The 27,600-nt window shown below is 43.9% G+C and overlaps 1 protein-coding gene across 2 annotated transcripts; it reads left to right on the forward strand.

The window, feature by feature from the left end:
- The first annotated feature begins 14,963 nt into the window (after window positions 1–14,963).
- Window positions 14,964–27,246, forward strand: APOA5 (apolipoprotein A5). Of its 2 annotated transcripts, XM_056543247.1 has the most exons (4): window positions 14,964–15,262; window positions 16,667–16,767; window positions 19,440–19,545; window positions 26,035–27,246. In XM_056543247.1, the coding sequence occupies exons 2-4, from the start codon at window positions 16,719–16,721 to the stop codon at window positions 26,909–26,911; spliced, it is 1,032 nt and encodes a 343-aa protein (XP_056399222.1). In that variant the 5' UTR covers window positions 14,964–15,262; window positions 16,667–16,718; the 3' UTR covers window positions 26,912–27,246. The 2 variants fall into 2 exon arrangements, with proteins under 2 accessions (XP_056399222.1, XP_056399221.1); XM_056543246.1 differs by lacking the exons at window positions 14,964–15,262; window positions 16,667–16,767 and having other exon boundaries at window positions 19,360–19,545.
- The last annotated feature ends 354 nt before the right edge of the window (window positions 27,247–27,600 follow it).

Genomic DNA, 27,600 nt, shown 5'->3' on the forward strand with positions numbered 1-27,600 from the left:
GCTCGGGTACGGAAGTACACGGTTTTCCCCTCCCCCAGCCATATCCGGCAGCTGTAGGCTGAAAATGAGGTGTGAAAGCACCCTTAATGGCACCTGTTTGAGGTTGTGGACAGGTGTCTTTTATACTGATAACAAGTTCAAACAGTCACACTCCAAACTCCACTATGGCCAAGACAAAGAGCTGTCGAAAGACACCAGAAACAAAATTGTAGACCTGCACAAGGCTGGGAAGACTGAATCTGCAATAGGCAAGCAGCTTGGTGTGAAGAAATCAACTGTGATTTTTAGAAAATGGAAGACATAAAAGACCACTGATAATCTCCCTCGATCTGAGGCTCAACGCAAGATCTCACCCTGTGGTGTCAAAATGATCAAAAGAACGGTGAGAAAAAATTCCAGAACCACACAGGAGAACCTAGTGAATGACCTGCAGAAAGCTCGGACCAAAGTAACAAAGGCTACCATCAGTAACACACTACGCCGCCAGGGACTCAAATCATGCAGTGCCAGACATGTCCCCCTGCTCAAGCCAGTACATGTCCAGGCCTGTCTGAAGTTTGCTATAGAGCATTTGGATGATCCAGAAGATATGGTCAGATGAAACCAAAATAGAGCTTTTAGGTAAAAACTCAACTCGTCGAGTTTGAAGGAGAAAGAATGCTGAGTTGCATCCAAAGAACACCATACCTATTGTGAAGCATGGGTTTGGAAACATCATGCATTGGGGCTGTTTTTCTGCTAATGGACTAGGGCGACTGATCTGTGTAAAGAAAAGAATGAATGGGGCAATGTATCATGAGATTTTGAGTGAAAACCTCCTTCCATCAGCAAGGGCATTGAAGAAGAAACGTGGCTAGGTCTTTCAGCATGACAATGATCTCAAACAAACACACCACCGCCGGGCAACGAAGGAGTGGATTCATAAGAAGCATTTTTAGGTCCTAGAGTGGCCTAGCCAGTCTCCAGATCTCAACCCCATAGAAAACCTTTGGAGGGAGTTCAAAGTCCATGTTGCCCAGGAACAGCCCCAAAAACATCACTGCTCTAGAGGAGATCTGCATGGAGGAATGGGCCAAAATACCAGCAACAGTGTGTGAGAGACTGACAGAAAACGTTTGACCATCTGTTATTGCCAACAAAGGGTAGATAACAAAGTATTGAGATGAACTTTTGCTATTGACCAAATACTTATTTTCCACCATAATTTGCTAATAAATTCTTTAAAAATCAGACAACATGATTATATGGATATTTTTTTCTCATTATGTCTCTCATAGTTGAGGTATACCTATGATGAAAATTACAGGCCTCTCTCACCTTTTTAAGTGGGAGAACATGCACAATTGGTGGCTGACTAAATACTTTTTTTGCCCCACTGTAAGATGTAGACAGTGTAAACGTATTGAACCCAATGACATTTTCAGTTTGGGGTGTGTGTGGGGGGGGGGGGGGGGGGCTGGAGATACAGAAGATGTTACAGCAAGGATTGTACTTGCATGTACAGATTCATGTTTTGCAATAAGATTACATATTAAGCTAACATAGTGAATTCAGTACATGGTGTTCATTGCTGGCTTCCCTCTCTTAAATAATGTTGCCACAAATTGTAATAAAAAAATTGATGCACATGTTATTACACTGTCAGGGCCGTGTCTATGACCTAACGGATTGGGAGGGTGCAGCTCTTCTGGTTTCATCCACATGCAGCTACTATGTTTATATTGAAAAAGCACTGTTTTTTGCTCATACAATGCACACTCAGCACCTGTAATCGTATAGGGTATTTTGTGTTCACCCAGCTCTGCTGCGTCCATACTGTACTGTAGCTAGGTCATGTGTCCACCAGTCTGATAAATTACAGGGCTTAATGTGTGACCAGAAGTCATGTGTCCTGTGTCACCTGATTTCCTGTGAACTACTTGATTACATGATCACCTATCAGATCCCTTCTGGCAGCTCAGATCCCTCCACTCTCATTTTCACCCTCATCTCTATGCCCTTCTATGCTGATGAAGATCTTACATCTGACCAAAGAGACATGGAGCTTATTAACAGTAGGTGAGGCCATGCAAATTGTCCAGTGTGTCCCATGATGGAGCTCTATGTGTAAGAGCTGAGGAACGTGCTCTTGAATCACCCGAACTGCAAGAAAAAGTGCAAAACTTGTTACACTAAAAAAACGTGCACAAAGGATGAGGTCCATTGTAAGCCCTACAGGAGAGAGGCCCCCAACAAACCTTACCCTTCGCCTCCGGACCAAAAGGTACCTGCGAGGTTCCAGGTTCGATGTCCCTTTTCGCAAAAGTTACTATGTGTAAGAGCTGACAGAAAGAGAATAGAAGACAGGTGTGATAAAGCTGCTGCTGTATCACATACATATAATACTCTTACAGCACTAAACTTTACCTCGGAGCAAGTGTGGTGAGGATACTCTGCCCCACTCTCTGCAAATCCAGATGCATCATGGGAAGTGTATTTAGCACTAAGTAGCTACTTTGTTGTGTTTCTGGCCCATGTTTGGGCATTTGTGTTTTTTTTTCTGTATAAAAAAAAATTTGAAACTAAGAAAAAACCTGAATCAATATGGCAGACAATCCATGCCTGCCACATCTGCTAAAATAGGTAAACACTAGGTATACTGAGTAATACACATATGTGGGGTGAAACTGACTGCACGCCAACTATGTTAAAGGGGTAGTCCAGTGGTGAAAAACGTATCCCCTTTCCTAAGGATAGGGGATAAGTTTGAGATCGCGGGGGGTCCGACCGCTGGGGCCCCCTGCGATCTCTCTGTACGGGGGCCAGGCTCTCCGGCCAGATAGCGGGTGTCGACCCCCGCACGAAGCGGTGGCCGACACGCCCCCTCAATACATCTCAATGGCAGAGCCGGAGATTGCCGAAGGCAGCGCTTCGGCTCTGCCATAGAGTTGTATTGAGGGGGCGTGTCGGGGCCCCGTACAGGAGATCGCAGAGGGCCCCAGCGGTCGGACCCCCCCGTGATCTGCAACTTATCCCCTATCCTTAAGATAGGTGATAAGTTGTTCACCACTGAGGCACCACTGTACTACTCCTTTAAATCACAGCATCTAAGTTGAAATTCAAGACATAACTCACGGTTTCATTGGAAAAATTCTTGCGGCTTCAATTCCTTTTTCCGTTTTTCATTTTGCACAACAGCTTGTCTCACAGGACCTTTATAACAGCATTTTAGCAGCAGAAAATAGCAACATATTCTGTAATTTCCCCAGTCATGGCACAACCAAAAGGTATACACAACAGCATCTACTTTATTATTAATAAATACCCTATAAGCAGTGTATAAGCAAAATAAAACTCAGACTGTTTCTTTAAAAATGATATAGCACCGAAACCATGTGACAAAATCTTATTAAATACCAGAAAGAAACCCTTGGCATCTCCTCTGTAAAGGTAATTTCTTGCTGCTACTGTCCTTTAGTGAAGAGCGGCATTGCCCATATTTGAATTCGCGATATTTCCCTAATATTCGTCCTATACTCGCGAAATTCGCATATTCATTATATTTGCATATTCGCATATTTGCATATGAGAGGAAGAAAACTGTGAGGGGGTGGGCAACTTTACTATACGTTACTAGGGATGTTGTCGATAACCTCTGACAAGTGTATTTGCATCATTCTGATTGGCCCACAAGTGAAAAGAAGGAATATGCGAATATTTGCACATGCGAATATACTCATATGCGAATATGTGCACATGCGAATATGCGTATATGCGGAAAAAAGCGAATATTCGCAATATTCGCATCAAATATATTCGCAATATTCGCAAATTCGCAAATTTGCCATTTTCACGATAGAAATTAGAAATGCGAATATTCGCGCCCAACACTACTGTCCTTATAGGAATCAATGTACAGTGACCCCTCGACCTACGATGGCCCCGACATACTATAATTTTAACATGCGATGGCCTCTCAGAGGACATCGCATGTTGAAGGCAGCATCAACATACAATGCTTTTGTATGTCGGGGCCATCGCATAAACGGCTATCTGGCAGTGCAGACTGCTTCAGCTGCCACCGGATAGCCGTTTACGGTGCCCCGTGTGGTCCGCTGATGATTACTTACCTGTCCTTGGGGCTTCGGCGCATCCTCTTCTGGATCCCCTCCATCGTCGGCGCTCTCCATTGTCGTCATCACGTCGCTGTGCACGCCGTCCATCCAATAGGAGCGGCGTGTGTAGCGACGTGATGGTGGCGACGGAGAGCGAGGATGTCGGGGAAGCAGAGGCCTTGCCGGAGCGTCGGGGACACCTCGGGGACGCGGCGACGGCGATGGACAGAGACATCCCGGGCAGCGGTGACGAGCGGTGACGGCCGGAGCGGCGGGGACAGGTGAGTACAACTTCCTCTAACAGTGGTCTTCAACCTGCGGACCTCCAGATGTTGCAAAACTACAACACCCAGCATGCCCGGACAGCCAACGGCTGTCCGGGCATGCTGGGTGTTGTAGTTTTGCAACATCTGGAGGCCCGCAGGTTGTAGTCCACTGTCCTATACTTTACATTGCACGGATCCCTCAACATGCGATGGTTTCAACAAACGATGGTCCGTTTGGAACGGATTACCATCGTATGTTGAGGGACCACTGTATAAGCAATTTATAGGGCATTTTCCATCTGGAAATTAAGGGTGGTTTGAAATAAGGGATTTTCCCACACACATGAACCATATGAGAAGATCATTTTAACTAGATGTCCCCTCTTATCAATCAGCTCTTTCTCAGCACACATCAGCATTACACAATCATGTGTCTGGCTGTGATGCAGTGGAGGTGGACTTTATTCAGGATCATCCAGTTCTGTATAGTTGGAGGTCTAACAGTGCACGTTGGACTTTGCTGTTGATCTAAGTGACAGACTATTGCAGATGGAATGAAAACAGCAGATAGCAAACATATACCCCAGATAACAACTTATCAGTCTTCAACTTTGCCCCACTTTTCAATGTTTGTACACAAAAATGAAGTAAACAGGACAGATGTGATGCTCCACTTGCCTAATGTTCCCCGATCAGTGGCTCAGAGCCATATGATGCTCACGACTCCTAGTTAAAAGGACTGACTTATAAGCATATGTTCTGATGACTATGATGACATTTCATTGACAATATTGTTACAATATTAAATGGAAACACACTGCTCAAAAAAATAAAAATAAAGGGGGGCATTTACTAATCTTTTGCTATGTAGTCTGGTTTTTACCCTGTTTTTTTCTACTTCATTTTTGACTATGTGCGACAAATTTACTAAATTGTTGCACGGCATTAATAAATTTGGCACACATAGGCAAAAGTGGGAAATTTACTTCATGTAGTAGAAAAAAATAGTCTGTTCCTTTTTCCTGCTGTCTGAATAGGTTTGGCTGCTAGATTTCCTTCTGGATCTTTTGTTTTTGAGTTTTTTTTAGCTTTTTCACCACATCTAAATAATTCAATAACTACAGTGGTCCCTCAAGTTACAATATTAATTGGTTCCAGGAAAACCATTGTAAGTTGAAACCATTGTATGTTGAGACCATAACTCTATGGAAACAGGGTAATTGGTTTTAAAGGCACCAAAATGTCATCCAAAATAGGAAAAAGTGACAAAGAAAAATAAGTAGATAACTGATATAGATAAAGCAAATCCTTACATATAAAAGTAATAAAGATCTGCTGGGAGCTGTAAATCACTGTCTATGTCAGTGTTTCCCAAGCAGGGAGCCTCCAGCTGTTGCAAAACTATAACTCCCAGCATGCCTGGACAGCCAAAGGCTGTCCGGGCATGCTGGGAGATGTAGTTTTGCAAAAAATGGGGCCACCCTGCTTGGCAAACACTGGTCTATGTAGAGGACAGGAGCTTCTTCAGGGGTCCTGTACAGTACAGGCAATGTCCCAAACAAGTAATGGAGTCGCCCTCACCTGGTGTCCAAAAGAGCAGCTAACCCTGATACAGGTAAAGAGTACAGAACATGTAATACCAGACACCAGTCAGTGCATACACTTCAGTAATACAGGGGTTTTACCAGTGAATGCCCATTTTGATTGGTTGGTTCTTCCAGCCATTGACACATTTTACAGATCTGGACTGTCTGTAGCATTGTATGTTGAGTCTGGTTTCAACTTACGATGGTCCAGAAAAGACCATTGTATGTTGAAACTATTGTATGTTGAGGTCATTGTAAGTTGAGGGATCACTGTAAATTGTAGTCATGGCTCAGAAGTGGTAAACGGCGTTTAGTGTGTGTGTGTGTGTGTTTATTACATTTTTTTAACACAGTTTTTTTCTCCCTAAATGTACTTACACTTTTTTTTTTTGGTTACTTCTTCTACAGATCTGTGTATCCTGTGGACTCCTTCGGATTCGGTGGACTACTTCGATGACCAGCGTTTTTCTTTGCTTGATGTTAATAAAATGGTTAACGAGGGCTTGTGGGGGAGTGTTTTTTGTAATAAATTTTTTAAAAACCTGTTGTGTTTTATTTTTATTTTAATTTACTAGACAGGCTTAGTAGTGGAAGCTGTCTTATAGACTGAGTCCATTACTAAGCCGGGCTTAGCGTTAGCCACAAAAACAGCTAGCGCTAACCCCCAATTATTACCCCGGTACCCAACACCACAGGGGTGCCGGGAAGAGCCGGTACCAACAGGCCCGGAGCGTCAAAAATGGCGCTCCTGAGCCTAGGCGGTAACAGGCTGGCGTTATTTAGGTTGGGGAGGGCCAGTAACAATGGTCCTCGCCCACCCTGGTAACGTCAGGCTGTTACTGTTTGGTTGGTATTTGGTTGAGAATAAAAATAGGGGGACCCTATGCGTTTTTTTAATATATTTAATTATTTATTTTAAAAAAAAAACGCATAGGGTCCCCCCTATTTTCATTCTCAGCCAAATACCAACCAAACAGTAACAGCCTGACGTTCCCAGGGTGGGCGAGGACCTTTGTTACTGGCCCTCCCCAGCCTAAATAACGCCAGCCTGTTACCGCCTAGGCCCAGGAGCGCCATTTTGGACGCTCCAGGCCTGTTGGTACCGGCTCTTCCCGGCACCCCTGTGGCGTTGGGTACCGGGGTAATAATAGGGGGTTAGCGCTAGCTGTTTTTGTGGCTAGCGCTAAGCCCAGGTTAGTAATGGACTCTGTCTATAAGACAGCTTCCACTACTAAGCCTGTCTAGTAAAGTAAGAAAAAAACACAACAGGTTTTAAAAATTTTTTATTACAAAAAACACTCCCCCACAAGCCCTCGTTAACCATTTTATTAAAATCAAACAAAGAAAAACGCTGGTCATCGAAGTAGTCCACCGAATCCGAAGGAGTCCACAGGATAAACGGTTATGAAATGAGAAGAAAACAAAAAAAATGGGTTAGTACATTTATTATCACCTGCTCACACATCTCCCGCCCCGCACGACTACAACTGCCAGCATGCCCTTACAGTAAGGACATGCTGGGAGTTGTAGTTGTGTGGTGCAGGAGATGTGTGGCCAAGTGACAAGCTTGTCCCCTGCCCCCAGCTGCAGGACTACAACTCCCAGCATGCCCTTACAGTAAGGTGGGGCGGAGGCCGGGCACAGTGTTTCCCAACCTGGGACTTGTAGTTTTGCAACATCTGGAGGCACCCTGGTTGGGAAACACTGTTTTAGGCCAGTGTTTCCCAACCAGGGTGCCTCCAGATGTTCCAAAACTACAAGCCCCAGCATGCCTGGACAGTCAAAGGCTGTCTAGGCATGCTGGGAGTTGTAGTTTTGCAACATCTGGAGGCAACCTGGCTGGGAAACACTGGCCTAAAACAGTGTTTCCCAACCAGGATGCCTCCAGATGTTGCAAAACTACAAGCCCCAGCATGCCTGGACAGTCAAAGGCTGTCCAGGCATGCTGGGAGTTGTAGTCTTGCAACATCTGGAGGCACCCTGGTTGGGAAACACTGGCCTAAAACAGTGTTTCCCAACCAGGGTGACTGTTTTAGGCCAGTGTTTCCCAACATCTGGAGGCACCCTGGTTGGGAAACACTGTTTTAGGCCAGTGTTTCCCAACCAGGGTGCCTGCAGATGTTGCAAAACTACAAGCCCCAGCATGCCTGGACAGTCAAAGGCTGTCTAGGCATGCTGGGAGTTGTAGTTTTGTAACATCTGGAGGCAACCTGGCTGGGAAACACTGGCCTAAAACAGTGTTTCCCAACCAGGGTGCCTCCAGATGTTGCAAAACTACAAGCCCCAGCATGCCTGGACAGTCAAAGGCTGTCCAGGCATGCTGGGAGTTGTAGTCTTGCAACATCTGGAGGCACCCTGGTTGGGAAACACTGGCCTAAAACAGTGTTTCCCAACCAGGGTGACTGTTTTAGGCCAGTGTTTCCCAACATCTGGAGGCACCCTGGTTGGGAAACACTGTTTTAGGCCAGTGTTTCCCAACCAGTGTGCCTCCAGATGTTGCAAAACTACAAGCCCCAGCATGCCTGGACAGTCAAAGGCTGTCTAGGCATGCTGGGAGTTGTAGTTTTGCAACATCTGGAGGCAACCTGGCTGGGAAACACTGGCCTAAAACAGTGTTTCCCAACCAGGGTGCCTCCAGATGTTGCAAAACTACAAGCCCCAGCATGCCTGGACAGTCAAAGGCTGTCCAGGCATGCTGGGAGTTGTAGTCTTGCAACAACTGGAGGCACCCTGGTTGGGAAGCCTGCGCAACTTACCGGCTTCCGTAGGATCCAGCGCTGCACGACACTGCCGCGCGACACTGCCGCGCGACAGTGCCGCGCGACGATCTCCGACAGCGATCGTCGCTGGAGCCTCGGAAGGGTAAGTGAACTTCTTCGCCGGTCCCCTTCAGCTGTTTAGTTTTGCAACAGCTGGAGGACTACAGTTTACAGACCACAAACCAGTGGTCTGCAAACTGTGGCCCTCCAGCTGTTGCAAAACTACAACTCCCAGCATGCCTGGACAGCCAATGGCTGTCCAGGCATGCTGGGAGTTGTAGTCTTGCAACATCTGGAGGCACCCTGGTTGGGAAACACTGTTTTAGGCCAGTGTTTCCCAACAAGGGTGCCTCCAGCTGTTGCAAAACTACAACTCCCAGCATGCCCGGACAGCCAATGGCTGTCCAGGCATGCTGGGAGTTGTAGTCTTGCAACATTTGGAGGCACCCTGGTTGGGAAGCTTGCGCAACTTACCGGCTTCCGTAGGATCCAGCGCTGCACGACACTGCCGCGCGACAGTGCCGCGCGACGATCTCCGTCAGCGATCGTCGCTGGAGCCTCGGAAGGGTAAGTGAACTTCTTCGCCGGTCCCCTTCAGCTGTTTAGTTTTGCAACAGCTGGAGGACTACAGTTTACAGACCACACACCAGTGGTCTGCAAACTGTGGCCCTCCAGCTGTTGCAAAACTACAACACCCAGCATGCCCTGACAGCCAAAGCCTATGGCTCTCAGGGCAGGAGCCCGGGCTGACATTACAGTGCAGCCGCCCGGGCTCCTCATACGGTCTTCCCGCTAGCCCCCCCCCCCCCTTGTCTCCCGCCCGGGCTCCTCATACGGCCTCCCCGCTGCCCCCCCCCCCTTGTCTCCCGCCCGCGCCGCTCAGCTCCCGCTGCTCCAAGACTACAACTCCCAGCGTGTCCTCACTGTAAGGCCATGCTGGGACTTGTAGTCTTGCAACATCAGACAGATGGGAGTTGTGTGGCGCTGGCAGGTGAGAGGGGGGGATATAAATCACTGTAGTGCCCCGGTAGCGCAGTGAGTGTAGTGGGGAGAAAGTATGTCGGAGCCCGGGCGGTAGTAGCTTTTCCTGCTCCATGTTGGAGCTGGAGTAAATTTAGTCATTTTTTATGGCCGTTGCGACAGTTTATTGCGCAACTGCGACTGTCTCAGTTAATAAATTCCTGACCACTGCAAGTCAAAACTGAAAACTTGCGTAAATTAAGCGGGAAATTTTTTTTTGACTTTCTAGCTCTTGCTAGGGAAAGTCGCACAATTTATAGGGTAGGCGCAATTGCGACAATTTTGCGCCAAAAATAGTCAGAAAAAAATGACTAAACCCCTTAGTAAATGCCCCCCAAAGAGAACACTTAAACAACACAATGTAACTCCAAGTCAATCACACTTCTGTGAAATCACACTGTCCACTCCGGAAGCAACACTGATTGACAATCAATTTCACATGCTGTTGTGCAAATGGAACAGACAACAGGTGGCAATTAGCAAGAAACTCCAAATAAAGGAGTGGTTCTGCAGGTGGTGACCACAGACCACTTCTCAGTTCCTAGGCTTCCTGGCTGATGTTTTGGTCACTTTTGAATGCTGGCGGTGCTTTCACTCTAGTGGTAGCATTAGACGGAGTCTACAACCCACACATGTGGCTCAGGTACTGCAGCTCATCCAGGATGGCACATCAATGCGAGCTGTGGCACGAAGGTTTGCTGTGTCTGTCAGCGTAGTGTCCAGAGCATGGAGGCGCTATCAGTAGACAGGCCAGTACATCAGGAGACATGGAGGAGGCCATAGCAGCAGCAGGACCGCTACCTCCACCTTTGTGCAAGGAGGAGCAGGAGGAGCACTGCCCGAGCCCTGCAAAATGACCTTCAGAAGGCCACAAATGTGCATGTGTCCACTCAAATGGTAAGAAACAGACTCCATGAGGGTGGTATGAGGGCCCGACATCCACAGGTGGAGGTTGTGCTTACAGCCCAACACCGTGCAGGACGTTTGGCATTTGCCAGAGAACACCAAAATTGGCAAATTCGCCACTGGCGCCCCGGAACTCTTTACAGATGAAAGCAGGTTCACACTGAGCACATGTGACAGACGTGACAGAGTCTGGAGATGCCGTGGAGAACATTCTGCTGCCTGCAACATCCTCCAGCATGACCGGTTTGACGGTGGGTCAGTAATGGTGTGGGGTCTTTGGGGGGCCGCACAGCCCTCCATGTGCTTGCCAGAGGTAGCCTGACTGCCATTAGGTACCGAGATGAGATCCTCAGACCCCTTGTGAGACCATATGCTGCTGCGGTTGGCCCTGGGTTCCTCCTAATGCAGGACAATGCTAGACTTCATGTGGCTGGAGTGTGTCAGCAGTTCCTGCAAGAGGAAGGCATTGATGCTATGGACTGGCCTGCCCGTACCCCAGACGTGAATCTGATGGAGCACATCTGGGACATCCTGTCTCGCTCCATCCACCACAGACTGTCCAGGAGTTGGCAGATGCTTTAGACCAGGTCTGGGAGGACATCCCTCAGGAGTCCATCCACCACCTCATGCCCAGGCATTGTAGGGAGGTCATACGGGCACGTGGAGGCCACAAACACTACTGAGCCTCATTTTGACTTGTTTTAAGGACATTACATCAAAGTTGGATCCGCCTGTAGTGGGGTTTTCCACTTTGATTTTGAGCGTGACTCCATATCCAGACCTCCATGGGTTGATACATTTGATTTCCATTGATAATTTTTGTGTGATTTTGTTGTCAGCACATTCCACTATGTAAAGACGAAAGTATTTCATACGCTTAGTTCATTCATTTAGATCTAGGATGTGTTATCTTAGTGTTCCCTTCATTTGTTTCAGCAGTGTATATGAAGTATTTCCTTGTTAGTGACACAGTTATCTCAGTTCATTCTTCAAGAGAGAAGGAGTCGAACAAATTTAGTATGAAATAGATGTAGAGGGTCAGACTGACCCATGATGGCACCAGAGAATCCTCCAATGTCCTAAGGCTGACATGAAAATGAAAACCAAAGGTCCAGTAGAAAGTCACCACATTTGGTACTGACTTTTTCTTTTAAATTTTCTTTTAAATACATTTTTGTCACAACTAGGGTAGTTTTTTTAAATAATCTCTATGATAATACCCTGTGTATGATGATCACAACAATGTCTATTATGCGGTTACATGTAATGTATGGATAAAGTTTGGGCCCTCAGAATTATTTCCTTTAGTGGGCCCAAGAGACCCCAGTTCACCACTAAACCTGAACATATCTCCAGATTTTGTCCTCTACAAGATGTAGAGATAGTGCCTACAATGGGTTTTATGGAAAAGAAGCTCCAAATGGATAGTTGCTGGTGTACTGTGTGAAGGACAGGCTAGAGTAAGGCTGGGTTCACATATATCAGTCATGTGGTTGGACATGCCGGAGGGCACCGGACAGGGGAACGCAGCTTGCTGTGTTCCCCTGTCCGTTGCCCAGAAACAATGGACGCCGCATGCCATACAACTGATGACAAGTTGTCATCAGTTGTGGCATCAGTTGCGTCGAGATTTAGGCTGAGTTCACCTATGCCGGATGCCGGTCATAGGTGAACCCAGCCATATTTGGCTAATGCATGATGGACCCTTATGAAGAAAGACTATTCTTGAATAGTATTACCTTTTAAAAAAATTCTTTCTCAACAAGTCAAAACAAATATTTACAGAGGGGCCAAAATACTGAGAAGCATGTGAATAGCCTGAATATCAGCACTAGTAATCCCTACTCTTCATTTATTGCTGTTTGGTGTGGCACCATGTTAAATGGGTTGACTGATAACACAAACCCCTGTGCATATACCTTTTGGATATATATGGATGTCTTTGATATTCTGTTTGCCAAGAATTTGGTGTTAACAGCAGGTCGCTGCCCAGGTTGTTTTTTTTTTTTTTTTTTTTTTTAAAGTCTACCTGTCACATCCCACCCCCTCACCTCCCAAACAAAAATGTTACTTAGTACCTAATCCTGAACATGTACATGTAATTTTTATGCCTCTATTACCTGTATTTATTATTTAAAAAAATATACCTCTTTCATTAGCTCAGAGTGTAAGAAATCCTCTCAGGGGAAGGGTCCGTGTCCCTTATTTGTGATGGTGGGAAGTGATTGGTGTGTGGTGGGAAGGGGGCGTGTCCCTCTCTTGTGGTGGTGGGAGGTGATTGGTGTGTCTGCTCATGCAGCCTTGTCCATTAGTCATCTCTTGTCCATGACTCATAGACAAGCTGATGCTGCTGCAGGACTGGTTAGTGTCCCAGAAGGTATGGGGATCCCTAGTGGGGGGGATTTTCAGAAGCCATTTTCTTTATTAAATATTTAAAAATGTTTAAGCAACCATATTACAAAAGGTCTTGCCTTAGGAGACAGTTCTTTTTTAGTGTAACTGTACTTTTAGAAAACGTTTGACATGTTATAGAGACATGCCAGAAGTGGGGACCTGGGGCCTGAGATGTCTACTGATGGCAAAGATGTAGGGGCAAAATTGCTCAGCTATCTTTCTTCGCTAGCTAAAGATGGACTCCATGTCCATGTTCACATGGCCGAAAGTGTGCCGAAAAATATGGGTGGGCATTCCGCACATTTACTTGATTCGACAGCACTAAGACCGCACGGAAATGTGGCGTCTCCATAAATGGCAATGCATTTCTGAATGAAATCTGCAAGAACAGGTTCAATGTTTCTGGGGATGCCGGGATTGGAATTTCTGCGGCAGAAGTTTCCGCCGTGTGCACAGTGCAGCAGAATCCCATTGAAATCAATGCTGCAGTGAAATTTCCTTGGACTTCCAAGCTATTAAAGAGAGACAGCTTCTGCTCTTTCATTTAAGCAATCGGTGGGGGTCTTAACATACGAGACCCCCAATAATCAAGTTTTCAGAATACACACTTTAGGTATGTATTAGAAGCATATATAATATGGCATTTGAAAGAGTGGTACAATACTTTTTGTTGTCAGATTAAAGGGGGGCTCCGTTCCTAAGACATCTTATCCCCTATACAAAGGATAGGGGATCAGATGCCTGATCATGGGAGTCCCGCCTCTGGACACCCCACAATCTTTCATTCCATACCCCGCTATCAGCCTCCGGAGTGATCATCGCTCTGGGTCTGATGAATCACGATCACGGGGGCCGGAGTATTGGGATGTCACGGCTGTCACTCCCCCTCCCATAGGCTTACATTGAGGGGGCGGAGTATGATTTCACACGGGGGTGGAGCAGTGATGTCACACTCTGCCCTCTCAATGCAAGCCTATGGGAGGGGGTGTGACAGCCACCATGCCCCCTCCCATAGGCTTGCATTGAGGGGGGGAGACACTACGGCTGCGATCATGATTCATCAGACCAGGAGCGATGTTCGCTCCGGAGGCTGATGATAGCGGGGTGCTGCATGAAAGATTGTGGGGGTCCCCAGTGGCAGGACCCCCATGATCAGGCATCTTATCCCCTATCCTTTGTATAGGGGATAAGATGTCTTTGCGCCGGAGTACCCCTTTAAAGGGGAACTCCACTGGAATTTTTTTTTCTATCAACTGGTGCCAGAAAGAAAAACAGATTTGTAAATGACTTCTATTAAAAAATCTTAATCCTTCCAGTACTTATCAGCTTCTGCATGCTCCACAGGAAGTTCTTTATTTTTTGAATTCACTTTCAGTCTGACCACACTGTTCTCTGCTGACACCTCTGTCCATTTTGAGAACTGTCCAGAGTAGGAGTTAATCCCCATAGCAAACCTCTCCTGCTCCGGACAGTTCCTAAAATGGACAGAGGTGTCAGCAGAGAGCACTGTGGTCAGACAGAAAGGAAATTCAAAAAGAAAAGAACTTCCTGTGGAGCATACAGAAGTTGATAAGTACTGGAAGGATTAAGATTTTTTAATAGAAGTAATACACAAATCTGTTTAACTTTCTGGCACCAGTTGATAAAAATAAAAAAAAGAAATGTTTTCCAGAGGAATACCCCTTTAAATATTAATTCTACATTATAATATATAAAGTAAAATAACTTAGTATGCCTCTGTAGAAAGGGGGAATCCAGAGGTAAAGGTGTCAGACATATGATAGAATATTTGTATTCCTTCTCAATCTACAAGGCCAGGGTTTTAAAACCACGGTGCCTCCAGCTGTTGCAAAACTACAACTTCCAGCATGCCCAGACAGCCTCTGGCTGTCTGGGCATGCTGGGAGTTGTAGTTTTTCAACAGTTGGAGGCTCTCTGGTTGGAAAACACTGGGCTAGGCTAAGGTTTCAGTGCAATATTATGATGCACAGGAACTACTGCCTCCTTGTGGTCTTTTCGTACCTTCAAACAGTTATTTGTGTATTTCCCTTGAAATCAGGTGCTGACGACACCTCTTCGAGGAAACCTTGTTCACACCACTGCTGAAAAGGCGTCACCAGACCGGTTACCTTTAACTAGTGCTTTAAAGTGGGAGCGATAAAGCATGACGCCAATAAGACCTCCTTGTCAGTCCAAGATCTGTCATTGAGCAGGGAAGGGATTTTACTGTTTGGCAGGTAAGAATCAGCTTTTATTTCCCTCTATCTAATCACATTGTCATATAGTAACAGAGTAAACAAGAATAAATATATACATATGTGTAAAATGACATGAACTTAATGGCTAAGGTAATCCAATGTGAGTTAAAATGTAATATTGTGTAATTAAATAATATTTTATTATAAAGAATAAATGTGTTACAAGGTGTGTTCACATATGTATTGCATTTTATGAAACAAATGATGAAAAGAAATAGATCTCATGCTTTTTAATTACTTCAAAATGCACTGTGTGAATGTCTACTTATGGGACGGCGGGGCCTTTGAGTGTTTGTTACCTCTATATCTGTACCTATAAAAGAAGTCTATATAAGATCACTAAGAAACCACTACAGTTTAGGACTATCTATTAGATGTATCATTTCAGTATTGCATATATAACAATTTCTTAATAAGGTAAATTTGTTGGAAATGCCTATATACAACAGGTGCTTGCTGAGGCTTCACTATTCATGACACCTTAGGCCTCCGCTATTCGGAGTTCCGTCTGCAATCTGGCCAGAAGACCAGAGTTTAGCGGAGAAAAAAATTGCGCAAGCACTATTATTTTCTCCGCTAAATTCCTGTAAAATTACCGGATCGCCAACGGAACCGATGCAAGTGAATGGAGTCCATAGGGACCCGATAGTAGCCGTTTGCATCCGACCCGTTTTAGGGTCCCATCGGCTCAAAATAAAAGCCGATGGGAACTGCAATGTGAACCTAGCCTTATAAGTACAATGTTATACACGCCGGGAAACTAAAAAATTTGCAAGTTATAATATTCCCAATAGGAATTGCTACATAGCATATTAGCTTACAAATCTCAGTTCGGCATCACTAGGGTACTTTTCATCAACCCAGGGGTTTTCCAGTTACAACTAGACCTCCCAGTATACCCTAAGTCACTGGAGAGTTACTGTTTGAGGAACATAACTCTAAAAGACACTACTTTGTTAATAAATAAGAATAGCTATATAATAATGTAATGGTCCAAATAGAAGCAGCACATAAAAAAAAAAAAAGCGTCAAATAGAAGTTGGGTGCAAGCACAATGGAGCCTCGGTGTCCTGGATCCAACTTGTATATAACAGATAAAGGCAGCACTCCCGTTTGTAGTGAAAACAAACTTGTAATTTACACAATGATGCAGACAGCGTTTCGGCTGTAGTGTTTTCACTACAAACGGGAGTGCTGCCTTTTTCTGTTATATATAATAATGTATATATTTATATTACATTGTCATATGAGTGAGGACAATATCATATCTATCATAAATGAACCCAGATGGAGAATTATTTTAAGGGATCACATTGATCTAGCAGTTCTATACCATATTTATTTTTTACCATATATTAACCTTTTTATCATTTTTTATTTAAGGTTTCTACATTGTGTAAATTTCTAAATTGAGAATTCAGACTGAAGCTACCAAATGGCACGTGAGGAAGTCTTGTGTCTGCTTCTGATCATAGCTTTAACTGGTAAGTAGTGACATAAAGCAGACCTAGCTCTCTAGTAACCCATGGGTGCAAATCAGTAAAGCTCTGTGTCCCATGTATGTACACAATTATTTACAGTACTACAGTCAATGGGTATTGTACACTAACCCAAATTCACCAGAAAATGTTATTAATACCGTTTTCCTTTTATCGTATTTTAAATTGCGTAACAGTCCCTTATGATTTCAGAGATCTCTGCTTGCACTCATCCACTAGAATCATTGTTTACTTTCAGGAAATACAATTTGGTCCTGGTTACATGATATACACACAGGAGTAGGACAGTTATATTTTGTAAAAATGCACCTGTGAGTCTATTTCATGACCATGACTAGGTTAGAGTATTTTTTTCTGGCCCTTTTTTTCTGTAGTTTTTTTTTTTTTTTTTTACAAAACCAGTGAATTTCCCTGGCATTTTGGCATTTTTTTCTGGCATCTTTCACTTTGTGTGGAAATTGCATTGTTTGCACCTTTGGTAGTTTCCCTGTGGGCATTTTTTATGAATTTTATTGAGTATAAAAAAAAAAAAAATGTAAAAGCTTTAAAAATAAGATACAGTAGGGAATGAATTGTTTATTAATAATGTGAGTGAACAGGGACTGAAAAATGCACCCGACGATAATAAAAATGGCTAAGGGGTTTATGTGATTGATTTTTAAATTATAATTTATTCTTCAATGTTTTAGTTAACTTTGTTCTTAATAATGTATTTAAAGCCTTTTATTAATTTAATGTAAAATCAGTACAGTGTAATGTGTTTTTTAAACGATATGTCCGCACATTATTTAGTTCCTACTACTATTTCCAGCATGGAACAGAGTGTGTTCCATGTTGGGAGTAGTAGTATCTGCACTAAGGACAGATCGCCCTGGGTGTAACTCTTGAGACCTGTTGTGATCGGCACTTATATTCCTGAGATGCGGGCGGCATGCTGCAGCACTCTACATCCTTACTCTGTACTCCAGCCGGCCAGTGATGTGAATACTAACTTCACATCCCTGATTCATACACTGCTCAAAAAAATAAAGGGAACACTAAGATAACACATCCTAGATCTGAATGAATGAACTAATCGTATGAAATACTTTCGTCTTTACATAGTTGAATGTGCTGACAACAAAATCACACAAAAATTATCAATGGAAATCAAATTTATGAACCCATGGAGGTCTGGATATGGAGTCACACTCAAAATCAAAGTGGAAAACCACACTACAGGCTGAACCAACTTTGATGTGATGTCCTTAAAACAAGTCAAAATGAGGCTCAGTAGTGTGTGTGGCCTCCACGAGCCCGTATGACCTCCCTACAATGCCTGGGCATGCTTGTGATGAGGTGGTGGATGGTCTCCTGAGGGATGTCCTCCCAGACCTGGACTAAAGCATCTACCAACTCCTGTACAGTCTGTGGTGCAGCGTGGCGTTGGTGGATGGAGCAAGATGCTACCTCTGGCAAGCACATGGAGGGCTGTGTAGCCCCCCAAAGAAATGTGCTCAGTGTGAACCTGCTTTCATCTGTGAAGAGCACAGGGCGCCAGTGGCAAATTTGCCAACCTTGGTGTTCTCTGGCAAATACCAAACATCCTGCACTGTGTTAAGACTGTAAACACAACCCCCACCTGTGGATGTCGGGCCCTCATACCACCCTCATGGAGTCTGTTTCTGACCGTTTGAGTGAACAGATGCACATTTGTGGCCAGCTGGAGGTAATTTTGCAGGGCTCTGGCAGTGCTCCTCCTGCTCCTCTTTGCACAAAGGCAGAGGTAGCGGTTCTGCTGCTGGGTTGTTGCCCTCCTACGGCCTCCTCCATGTCTCCTGATGTACTGGCCTGTCTCCTGGTAGCGCCTCCATACTCTGGACACTACGCTGAAAGACACAGCAAACCTTCTTACCACAGCATTGATGTGCCATCCTGGATGTGCTACACTACCTGAGCCACTTGTGTGGGTTGTAGACTCAGTCTTATGCTACCACTAGAGTGAAAGCACCTCCTGCATTCAAAAGTGACCAAAACATCAACCAGGAAGCAAAGGAACTGAGAAGTGGTCTGTGGTCCCCACCTGCAGAATCACTCCTTTATTGGGGTTATCTTGCTAATTGCCAATAATTTCCACCTGTTGTCTGTTCCATTTGCACAACAGCATGTGAAATTGATTTTCAATCAGTGTTACTTCCTGAGTGGACAGTGTGATATCACAGAAGTGTGATTGACTTGGAGTTACATTGTGTTGTTTAAGTGTTCCCTTTATTTATTTGAGCAGTGTATTTGCCCCTCAGCAGGTATATTGGCAGGTACCGTCTGGCCAATCACCACTCTGAACAACAAATATGAAACTAAATATAAATGAAACTTAATATACTGTACAGTAAATGAAACTAAATATAAATAAAAAATAAAAAAATCCATACGGAAAATAAAATTGGCTAACATTTCAAAATGATGTGGTAATAAAATCTGTATTTTTAATGCAGTGTGAACAACATATACACATTTTCAGTATAAAGATACTGCATGTTGTTTGAAATCAGCCCTTCTGTAATAGAGAGTAGGTAGTTGTCTTATGTACAGGATCCTGTGCTATCTTTGCATGTTAATTGAAGCTATAATAATGTTCAATTATATATTCCACCTTAATGTGACTTCTTCCTTGCCAGGCTGCCATGCTGATTATACAAGAAGTGGATTCTGGGATTATTTCAGTCAATTGGCCACCGAGAAGAATGAATGGAATCCTCATAAGGATTCAGCAACAGAAGTCAGGTGAGTTTATCCCAAATTTAGTGAATCTGTAAAGAAGGGAAGAGAGATTTAGGTATGGTAGAATTTAAAAGGATTATCCAGGATTATAGAAACATGGCAGTTTTTTTCCAAAAACAGCGCCACTCATGTCCTAAGTTCGTATGTGGTATTGCAGCTCAGTTCAGTTGAAGTGAATGAAGAAGATCTGTACTACCACACATAGCTTGAGGACAGCTCTAGTGCTGTTTTTAAAGAAAGCAGCAGTATTTTTATAGTCATGGAAAACTTCTTTAAAGCAGTACTCTACTGAAAAGTATCTTGAATCCGTTGTGCCCGGGCTGCAAAAAATAAAATAAAAAGAATACAAACTTTAACCCAGCTTGTCGTCACACTGCGCTCAGCCTATCACTGGCCGCAGCGATGTCCCGACTGCAGTGTGATCTGGGCACACGGAAGAAAGCAGAAGACCGGACCGCTGTAGCGAAGCTACGGGGGAACGGAGGAAGGTGAGTTAAAATTTGTTTTCTTTTTTTTTTTTTACCAGCCTGGGCACAACAAACCCAAGATTCTTTTCAGTAGACTACTCCTTTAAGACCTGGCTAACTCCCAAAAAATTCATATAATCCTTGACACCAAGTGGTTGTCTCTTTTAGGGCATCTATTAGGGCAGAAGGTCACATTTAGGGAAGGCTTTCTAATACCTATATCCCCTGGTAAAGGAATTTCAGTTGGTACCTCCTGGAGCTCACTGTGTGTGTGGATTTATCATAGAGTTTAATTGATATTATAAATATAAACATTAGATATATATATATATATACCTCCAAGCGCTGCTCTGTCTTGTTTTCATGCATTATACTCACACCCAGAAGTGATGTAGTGCAGGTCTTTTTATTTTATTTTCACAGAATTTCATGCGGCCAGAGACAATATATCATAAGTCACATGGTCTCCAGGGGGCGTTGCTATGCTGCAGTGGGTGGGTAGATAGCAGGGTGGAAGGAATGTACTGAAGTAATGCTATCCACCACCCACTACAGCATAGCCACGCCCCCTGGAGACCATGTCACTTATGACATATTGTCTCTGACCACATGGAATGCTGGCAAAGACCCTGCAGACCCTTTGAAGTCAATGGTAGCAAATATGCTATGGAAAATCTGCAGGAAATCTGCCTGTGTGAACTGACCCTTAGGGCCCGTTCACACAAGTAGATTTTATTGTGAACTGGCAGTGTGTTTCCCACTGCAAGTTTGAATAGGGTTGCGCTTTCCATGGCAGATTATCGACAGCAGAACATCCGTTGCCGAAAATCCCCCGCAGATCCAATTGAAGTCAATGTATATCACAATGTATATTACATGCACATTTTGCCACAAAATCCATATTAAAATATGCATGTTGGGCAGGTTAACAGAAAACAGATCCCATTGGGGGGAGACCCCCATAGGGGAAAAAGACCCTTAAAGGGGTAGTCCAGTTAAGTAAAATATAATTTATTTCATTCCCTCATGTAATGATAAATATATCTTCCGAAGCAAGTATTTATAAGTAATGCACCGTTGCAGAGCTTTATAAAGCACCAATCAGGCGAAATGCAGCAAAATAAGCTATCCTGCATCCACTCTGTCTCTGCTTTCTTCTCCTAACTGCCTCTGGCCCCCACCCTTGGAGACAGAGGTCATGTGACTTTTATGCTGGGGGCCTGGCTTGCAGTTCTGTCTCTGAGTCCATGTAAGTCACGCCCCCTTGAAGCATCTGCACAATAAGATCTGATAGTTCTGAGGGAGTGAGGGAGCTTAGTGGCAGTGGGGACTTGGCTGCAGAAATCTTTAGCTGAGCAGAGGAGAGACAGAAGAGGACGCTGTGTTTGGAGGAAGTGTAAAATATAGGGGAAGCAGGAGAGATCTTAATGTGTGATGAGACAAACTGTGTCTCTTATGAAGCAGAGATGTGTGTGTGTCTGTCTGTCTGTCTGTGTGATGAAGCAGAGCTGTGTGTTAGTGTCTCTTATGAAATAGAGCTGTGTGTCTGTCTGTCTCATGAAGCAGAGCTGTGTGTGTGTGTCTCTTATGAAGCAGAGCTTTGTGTGTGTGTTTCTCTCTTATGAAGCAGAGCTCTGTGTGTGTGTGTGTGTGTCTTATGAAGCAGAGCTCTGTGTGAGTGTGTGTGTGTCTTATGAAGCAGAGCTCTCTGTGGGTGTGTGTCTTTGGAAGCAGAGCAGTATGTGTCTCTTATGAAGCAGAACAGTGTGTGTCCCTTATGAAGCAGAGCAATGTGTGTCTCTTATGAAGCAGAGCTGTGTGTGTCTCTTATGAAGCAGAGCTGTGTGTGTCTCTTATGAAGCAGAGCTGTGTGTCTCTTATGAAGCAGAGCTGTGTGTCTTATGAAGCAGAACAGTGTGTGTCCCTTATGAAGCAGAGCAATGTGTGTCTCTTATGAAGCAGAGCTGTGTGTGTCTCTTATGAAGCAGAGCTGTGTGTCTCTTATGAAGCAGAGCTGTGTGTCTCTTATGAAGCAGAGCTGTGTGTCTCTTATGAAGCAGAGCTGTGTGTCTCTTATGAAGCAGAGAAGTGTGTGTCTTTTATAAAGCAGAGCTGTGTGTTTGTGTCTCTTATGAAGCAGAGCTGTGTGTGTCTCATGAAGCAGAGCTGTGTGTGTGTCTTATAAAGCAGAGCTGTGTGTGTGTGTCTGTCTTATGAAGCAGAGAAGTGTGTGTCTCTTATGAAGCAGAGCTGTGTGTGTCTCATGAAGCAGAGCTGTATGTGTCTCATGAAGCAGAGCTGTGTGTGTGTGTCTTATAAAGCAGAGCTGTGTGTGTCTTATGAAGCAGAGAAGTGTGTGTCTCTTATAAAGCAGAGCTGTGTGTTTGTGTCTCTTATGAAGCAGAGCTGTGTGTCTCTTATGAAGCAGAGCTGTGTGTCTTATGAAGCAGAGAAGTGTGTGTGTGTCTCTTATAAAGCAGAGCTGTGTGTTTGTCTCTTATGAAGCAGAGCTGTGTGTGTCTTATGAAGCAGAGCTGTGTGTGTCTCATGAAGCAGAGCTGTGTGTGTGTGTCTTATAAAGCAGAGCTGTGTGTGTGTGTGTCTTATGAAGCAGAGAAGTGTGTGTGTGTCTCTTATAAAGCAGAGCTATAGTCAACTACGTTACCTCTGAGTCCTGGACCATACTACCTTTAAGGCTTGGACCTCGGAGCCTGCAACTTGCTCTAGGGCCTGGCATAGTGCAGCATCTCTCTGGTAAGCCAGGCCTTCTTTACAACATGACTCCCAACCAGTGTGCCTCTAGATGTTGCAAAACTACGACTCCGAGCATGCCTGGACAGCCTCTGGTTGGCTGGGTATGCTAGGAGTTTTAGTTTGGCAACAGCTGGAGGCACCCTGGTTGGGAAACACTGATTATATATAATATATTTAAAAAAAAATATATATATATATATATATATATATATATATATATATATATATATGCAGTAACCCCCCGACCTACGATGGCCCCGACATATGATAAAATCGACATACGATGCTTTTATATGTCGGGGCCATCGCATTAACTGCTATCCGACAGCGCAAAATGCTTAAGCTGCTGTCGGATAGCAGTGTAATGTGCCCCAGCAGGTTCACTTACCTATTCCCAATGCTCCGGGTCCACTTCGCGATCCTCCGGTGTCTTGCGCATCTTCTCCAGGGTCCGGGCCTTGCTTTCCGGCGTCGTTATTACGTCACTACGCACGCCGCGCCGGCGCAGCAGCGTAATAACGTCACCGGAAAGCAAGGCCCGGACCCTGCAGAAGATGCGCAAGACACCGGAGGATCGTGAAGAAGACACCGGAGCAGTGGAACAGCATTAGGAGCCCCTGGAACAGCAGTGGGAGCGGTGAGGACCTGGTCCGGAGCGACGGGGACAGGTGAGTACAGATGCCTATACTTTACATTGCACGGATCCCTCAACATACGATGGATTCGACAAACGATGGGTAGTTTGGAACAAATTACCATCGTATGTTGAGGGACCACTGTATATATATATACAGCAACAGAAGAATGCAGCAGAACACTGCCAGCACAAGGATATAGGTGAAACATGAAAATGCAGTTAAAACATGGAGAGCTATACAGCTATGGTGTAATAGATGCAAATGTGAAACTATGAAATAGTGAGGCACTTAGCTCGCAAATTTGTCTCCGCCGGCGGTCAAATAGCTTGGACCGTCCCACCGCGATAAGGTGGCCTCATTGGGACGGACCCTACACTGTGAATATGCCTCTGTGTGAACAGTTCAGTAAGCATGGCAGGGTCTGGAACATCCAAGACACCTTATATACACACCTGATAGAGGTGGGTGGGGTGCAAGGCCAACATGGAGGTAGCCACTCCCCCGTATGTGCAATACAGACAAAGAATAAGTCAGCCAGCACTTTAGTTGATACCAAACTATTATATGGACCTGGCCTACAGGTGCACGCTACTAGGCTAGATATACAGCAACAGAAGAATGCAGCAGCACACTGCCAGCACAAGGATATAGGTGAAACATGAAAATGCAGATAAAACATGGAGAGCTATACAGCTATGGTGTAATAGATGCAAATGTGAAACTATGAAATAGTGAGGCACTTAGCTCGCATTTTCATGTTTCACCTATATCCTTGTGCTGGCAGTGTGCTGCTGCATTCTTCTGTTGCTGTATATCTAGCCTAGTAGCGTGCACCTGTAGCCCAGGTCCATATAATAGTTTGGTATCAACTAAAGTGCTGGCTGACTTATTCTTTGTCTATATATATATATATATATATATATATATATATATATATATATATATAAAAGATATCTATCTAATACGCACAATTACTTATATGAAAAAATACATATGTGTGTATACGTATTTTTATTCAAATATATATGTGTGTATATGTAATTTATATATACAATCTATGTATATTATGTTTTAGAAGAGCTTTATTGGGCAGATATATCTCTGTCTATCTATATATATATGCATACTATATACTTATGATATATATACAGTCAATGTTGGCACCCCTGAAAGTATTTCTCACAGAAAAGGATTGCAGTAACACATGTTTTGCTATACACATATTTATTCCCTTTGTGTGTATTGGAACTAAACCAAAAAAAAAGGAGAAAAAAAGCAAATTGAACATAATGTCACACCAAACTGCGGATGAGAGGTGTAAGAAGCTTATTGATGGTTATAGGAAGCGACTGATTTCAGTTATTTTTTCCAAAGGGTGTGCAACCAAATATTAAGTTAAGGGTGCCAATAATTTTGTCCAGATCATTTTTGGAGTTTGGTGTATATATTTTTATACTGTGTAGGAGTGCTTTCCAAAAAGGGTGCCTTCAGCTGTTTAAAAACTTTAAAACTTCAACTCCACACATGCACATTTTGACTTTTTGGGAATGTTTGGCCCCCATTTTGGGAATCATTGCTATATAGTACAGCAGATGAAAGCAGGATGGGAATGGTTGATTAGTAACATTGCGAGCATGCGGGCCAAGGGACTGGTGCAGAACATGGCAGTTAGGAGGAAGTGAGCACAGAGTGGCAGCAAAGAATGCTGGGACCTGTAGTTTAAAGACAGCATGCGGGTAAGGGAACTTAAGAGGACAGAAAGGTGTATTAGAGCCACGTACAGGAGATACAAAGGTCACAGTAGAATAATAGAAGTAAGGTTAATGTCCTATGCTGATCTTTTTGTTTTGTTTTTTTCTAATTCCGTTTGTTGGATAATCCCTTTAACTAAAGACCCACCTCTAAAACTAGATTTTATTAGTACTTTTCAAAATTGGGAGAATGCCCGGGCAACAAATACAAATTTTTTTCAAAAAATCATGCTGAGTACTGGGTATTGTGTTCTTAATGCCCACTAGATGGTGCTATTGTTCTCCTCCTTAGACGGCTCAGTAAGTGTAAGTTTTCAGTCCGGCTAAAAAACTGGATACTGTGCAAAAATGAGCCAACCAGAGTCATTATTTGACTCCAGTCGGCTCATTCAAATGAATGAGATGCGGGCCGGGTTCAGCGGGCATACGGTAGCGGACAGTTTTGACATCTACCTACCGGATCCAGTGACCGTATTAGCTAAATGTGGTGTGAATGCACCCTTGGCTCCACTTATACTTGTGGTAACCTCTGCCAGGACATCAGAGTGCTGTTCAGCCAATCACTAGCCAGACCCATTGACACTCATCCAACCACTGGCCACAGCCGTGTCCCGTCTCGACCAGTGATTGACTCAGACGTCCTGGGCTCCAGCACCAGGAAGTGGAATGTGGTTTCAGATTAGGAGCAGATTTACGGGTGGCTATGCGGGGACAAAAAATAGGTAAGAAATATAAGGAATAAATAAGGGATTGTAAATGTTAGTACAAACTTATGGTAAGAAGAAAAATTGGTTTAATCAATAAAAAAGTAAGACATTTGCATAAAATTTATTTTGAAAAAATCACATTTGAAAATGAATCTTTAATTTCCTTCCTCAACAGCGTCTTTAGAAACAGTTTTCAAAATGGAGTAAACTACGTAGGCAATATCTTTAGTCCGTTGAAGAGTGGACTCCAGAAGCACTTGTATGAAGACTCAGATGGGCTGCGTAAGCTAATACGTAGGGAACTACAGGACATCCGGAGGAAGATTTACCCATTTATAGATGAAGCGCACGAGAAGATCACCAAGAATTTGGAACAAGTGCAAAACCGCTTGGTGCCTTACACTAATGAACTAAAATATCACGTGACTTGGGGAGCCAAGGAGTTTATTGCACAGTTTAGCCTCAGCAAAGACCCTGCAAGCAATGGAGCACCACGTAAGCTAGCGGAAAACGTTCAAGACCAAATCAATCTGCAAACAGAGAAGGTAAGAAAAGTGCTGCTTCCACTGGGAGAGCGACTATTAGCAGAGATCCATCATGCAATTGAAGAACTCCATGGAAATCTATCTCCTCATGCTCTGACCTCCCAGGAAAAATTAACCGCTCAAGTACAAGAACTATCTCGTAAATTGACTCAGAACGCAAATAACTTGCATGAGAAAATCCATAAAAACTTGGATGCACTGAAAGAACAACTTGGGACATATCCCCGAAATATGAGAGAAAGGTTACCAGACAGTCAGCCAGGTGAACCTGTAGCGCCCTATGTGGAAGAGATGGCAGCTCAGGTGCAGAGAGAAGTGGAGGAGTTTCAGAGGAATACGCATTTGCAGATTGAACACTTCACCAATACTATTAATATGGAAATGGAGGAGATGAAGTTCAAATTGTCTCCTGCTACATCAGAATTACATGACACAGTGACTTCAGTAGAGGAAATACAGGGGAAACTGGAGTCACTGTGGACAGAAATATCCCAGAACTTAAAATAATTCTGCATGAACTTGGGGCTTATTGACTGAAAACTATACGGTACACTGTGCCTTAAAATGGGACTCCATTCTATAAAGAATGAAAGCACTTACTTTAAACTTCCATGTGGACTTTAATATACTGTGTATAAAGTGCCATTTTCAATATGGGATATGGGGAATTCCCTAGTTTTAAAACTTGAACTTTGGTCCAGTCATTCTCTTGCATGCGAGATGTGTTTCCATGTAAAAAATGTCCTTGTAGAGGAATCTCAGCTCTGGAAGTACACCATTGGCATTGTATTTTTCCTGTAGCCATAGTCCTGAGAGCCTCCATTAGCAGCATGCCTTTGTAATGTGATCAGTGTTGTTTAAGAAAAAAAATAAATAAAAAATACATATTATTATTGATCTCCTAGTTCGGCCTGCTTATGGCAGAATGTAAGCGCAGATCCGTCACGGAAAACACAATGGGGACATTTATCATTGTTTGCTTTGGTAAGCAAGTTCTGAAGGCATATTTTTTGCTTTAGTTTTGCTTATGTGCTACATATTTATCCTACTATCACAGGGGGTTGATAAATTTGGAGCACATGAGCAAAACAAAAAGTCGCAGCTGAGACTTTTTTGCGAATTTTTAAATTTGCTCACGTATGGGAGTTTTGTACTCCAAGTCAAACGTGGAGCAGATGTGCGACTTTTTGTAAGGA

The sequence above is a fragment of the Hyla sarda genome, chromosome 10 (assembly GCF_029499605.1).
Source record: "Hyla sarda isolate aHylSar1 chromosome 10, aHylSar1.hap1, whole genome shotgun sequence".
Classification (NCBI taxonomy): domain Eukaryota; kingdom Metazoa; phylum Chordata; class Amphibia; order Anura; family Hylidae; genus Hyla; species Hyla sarda.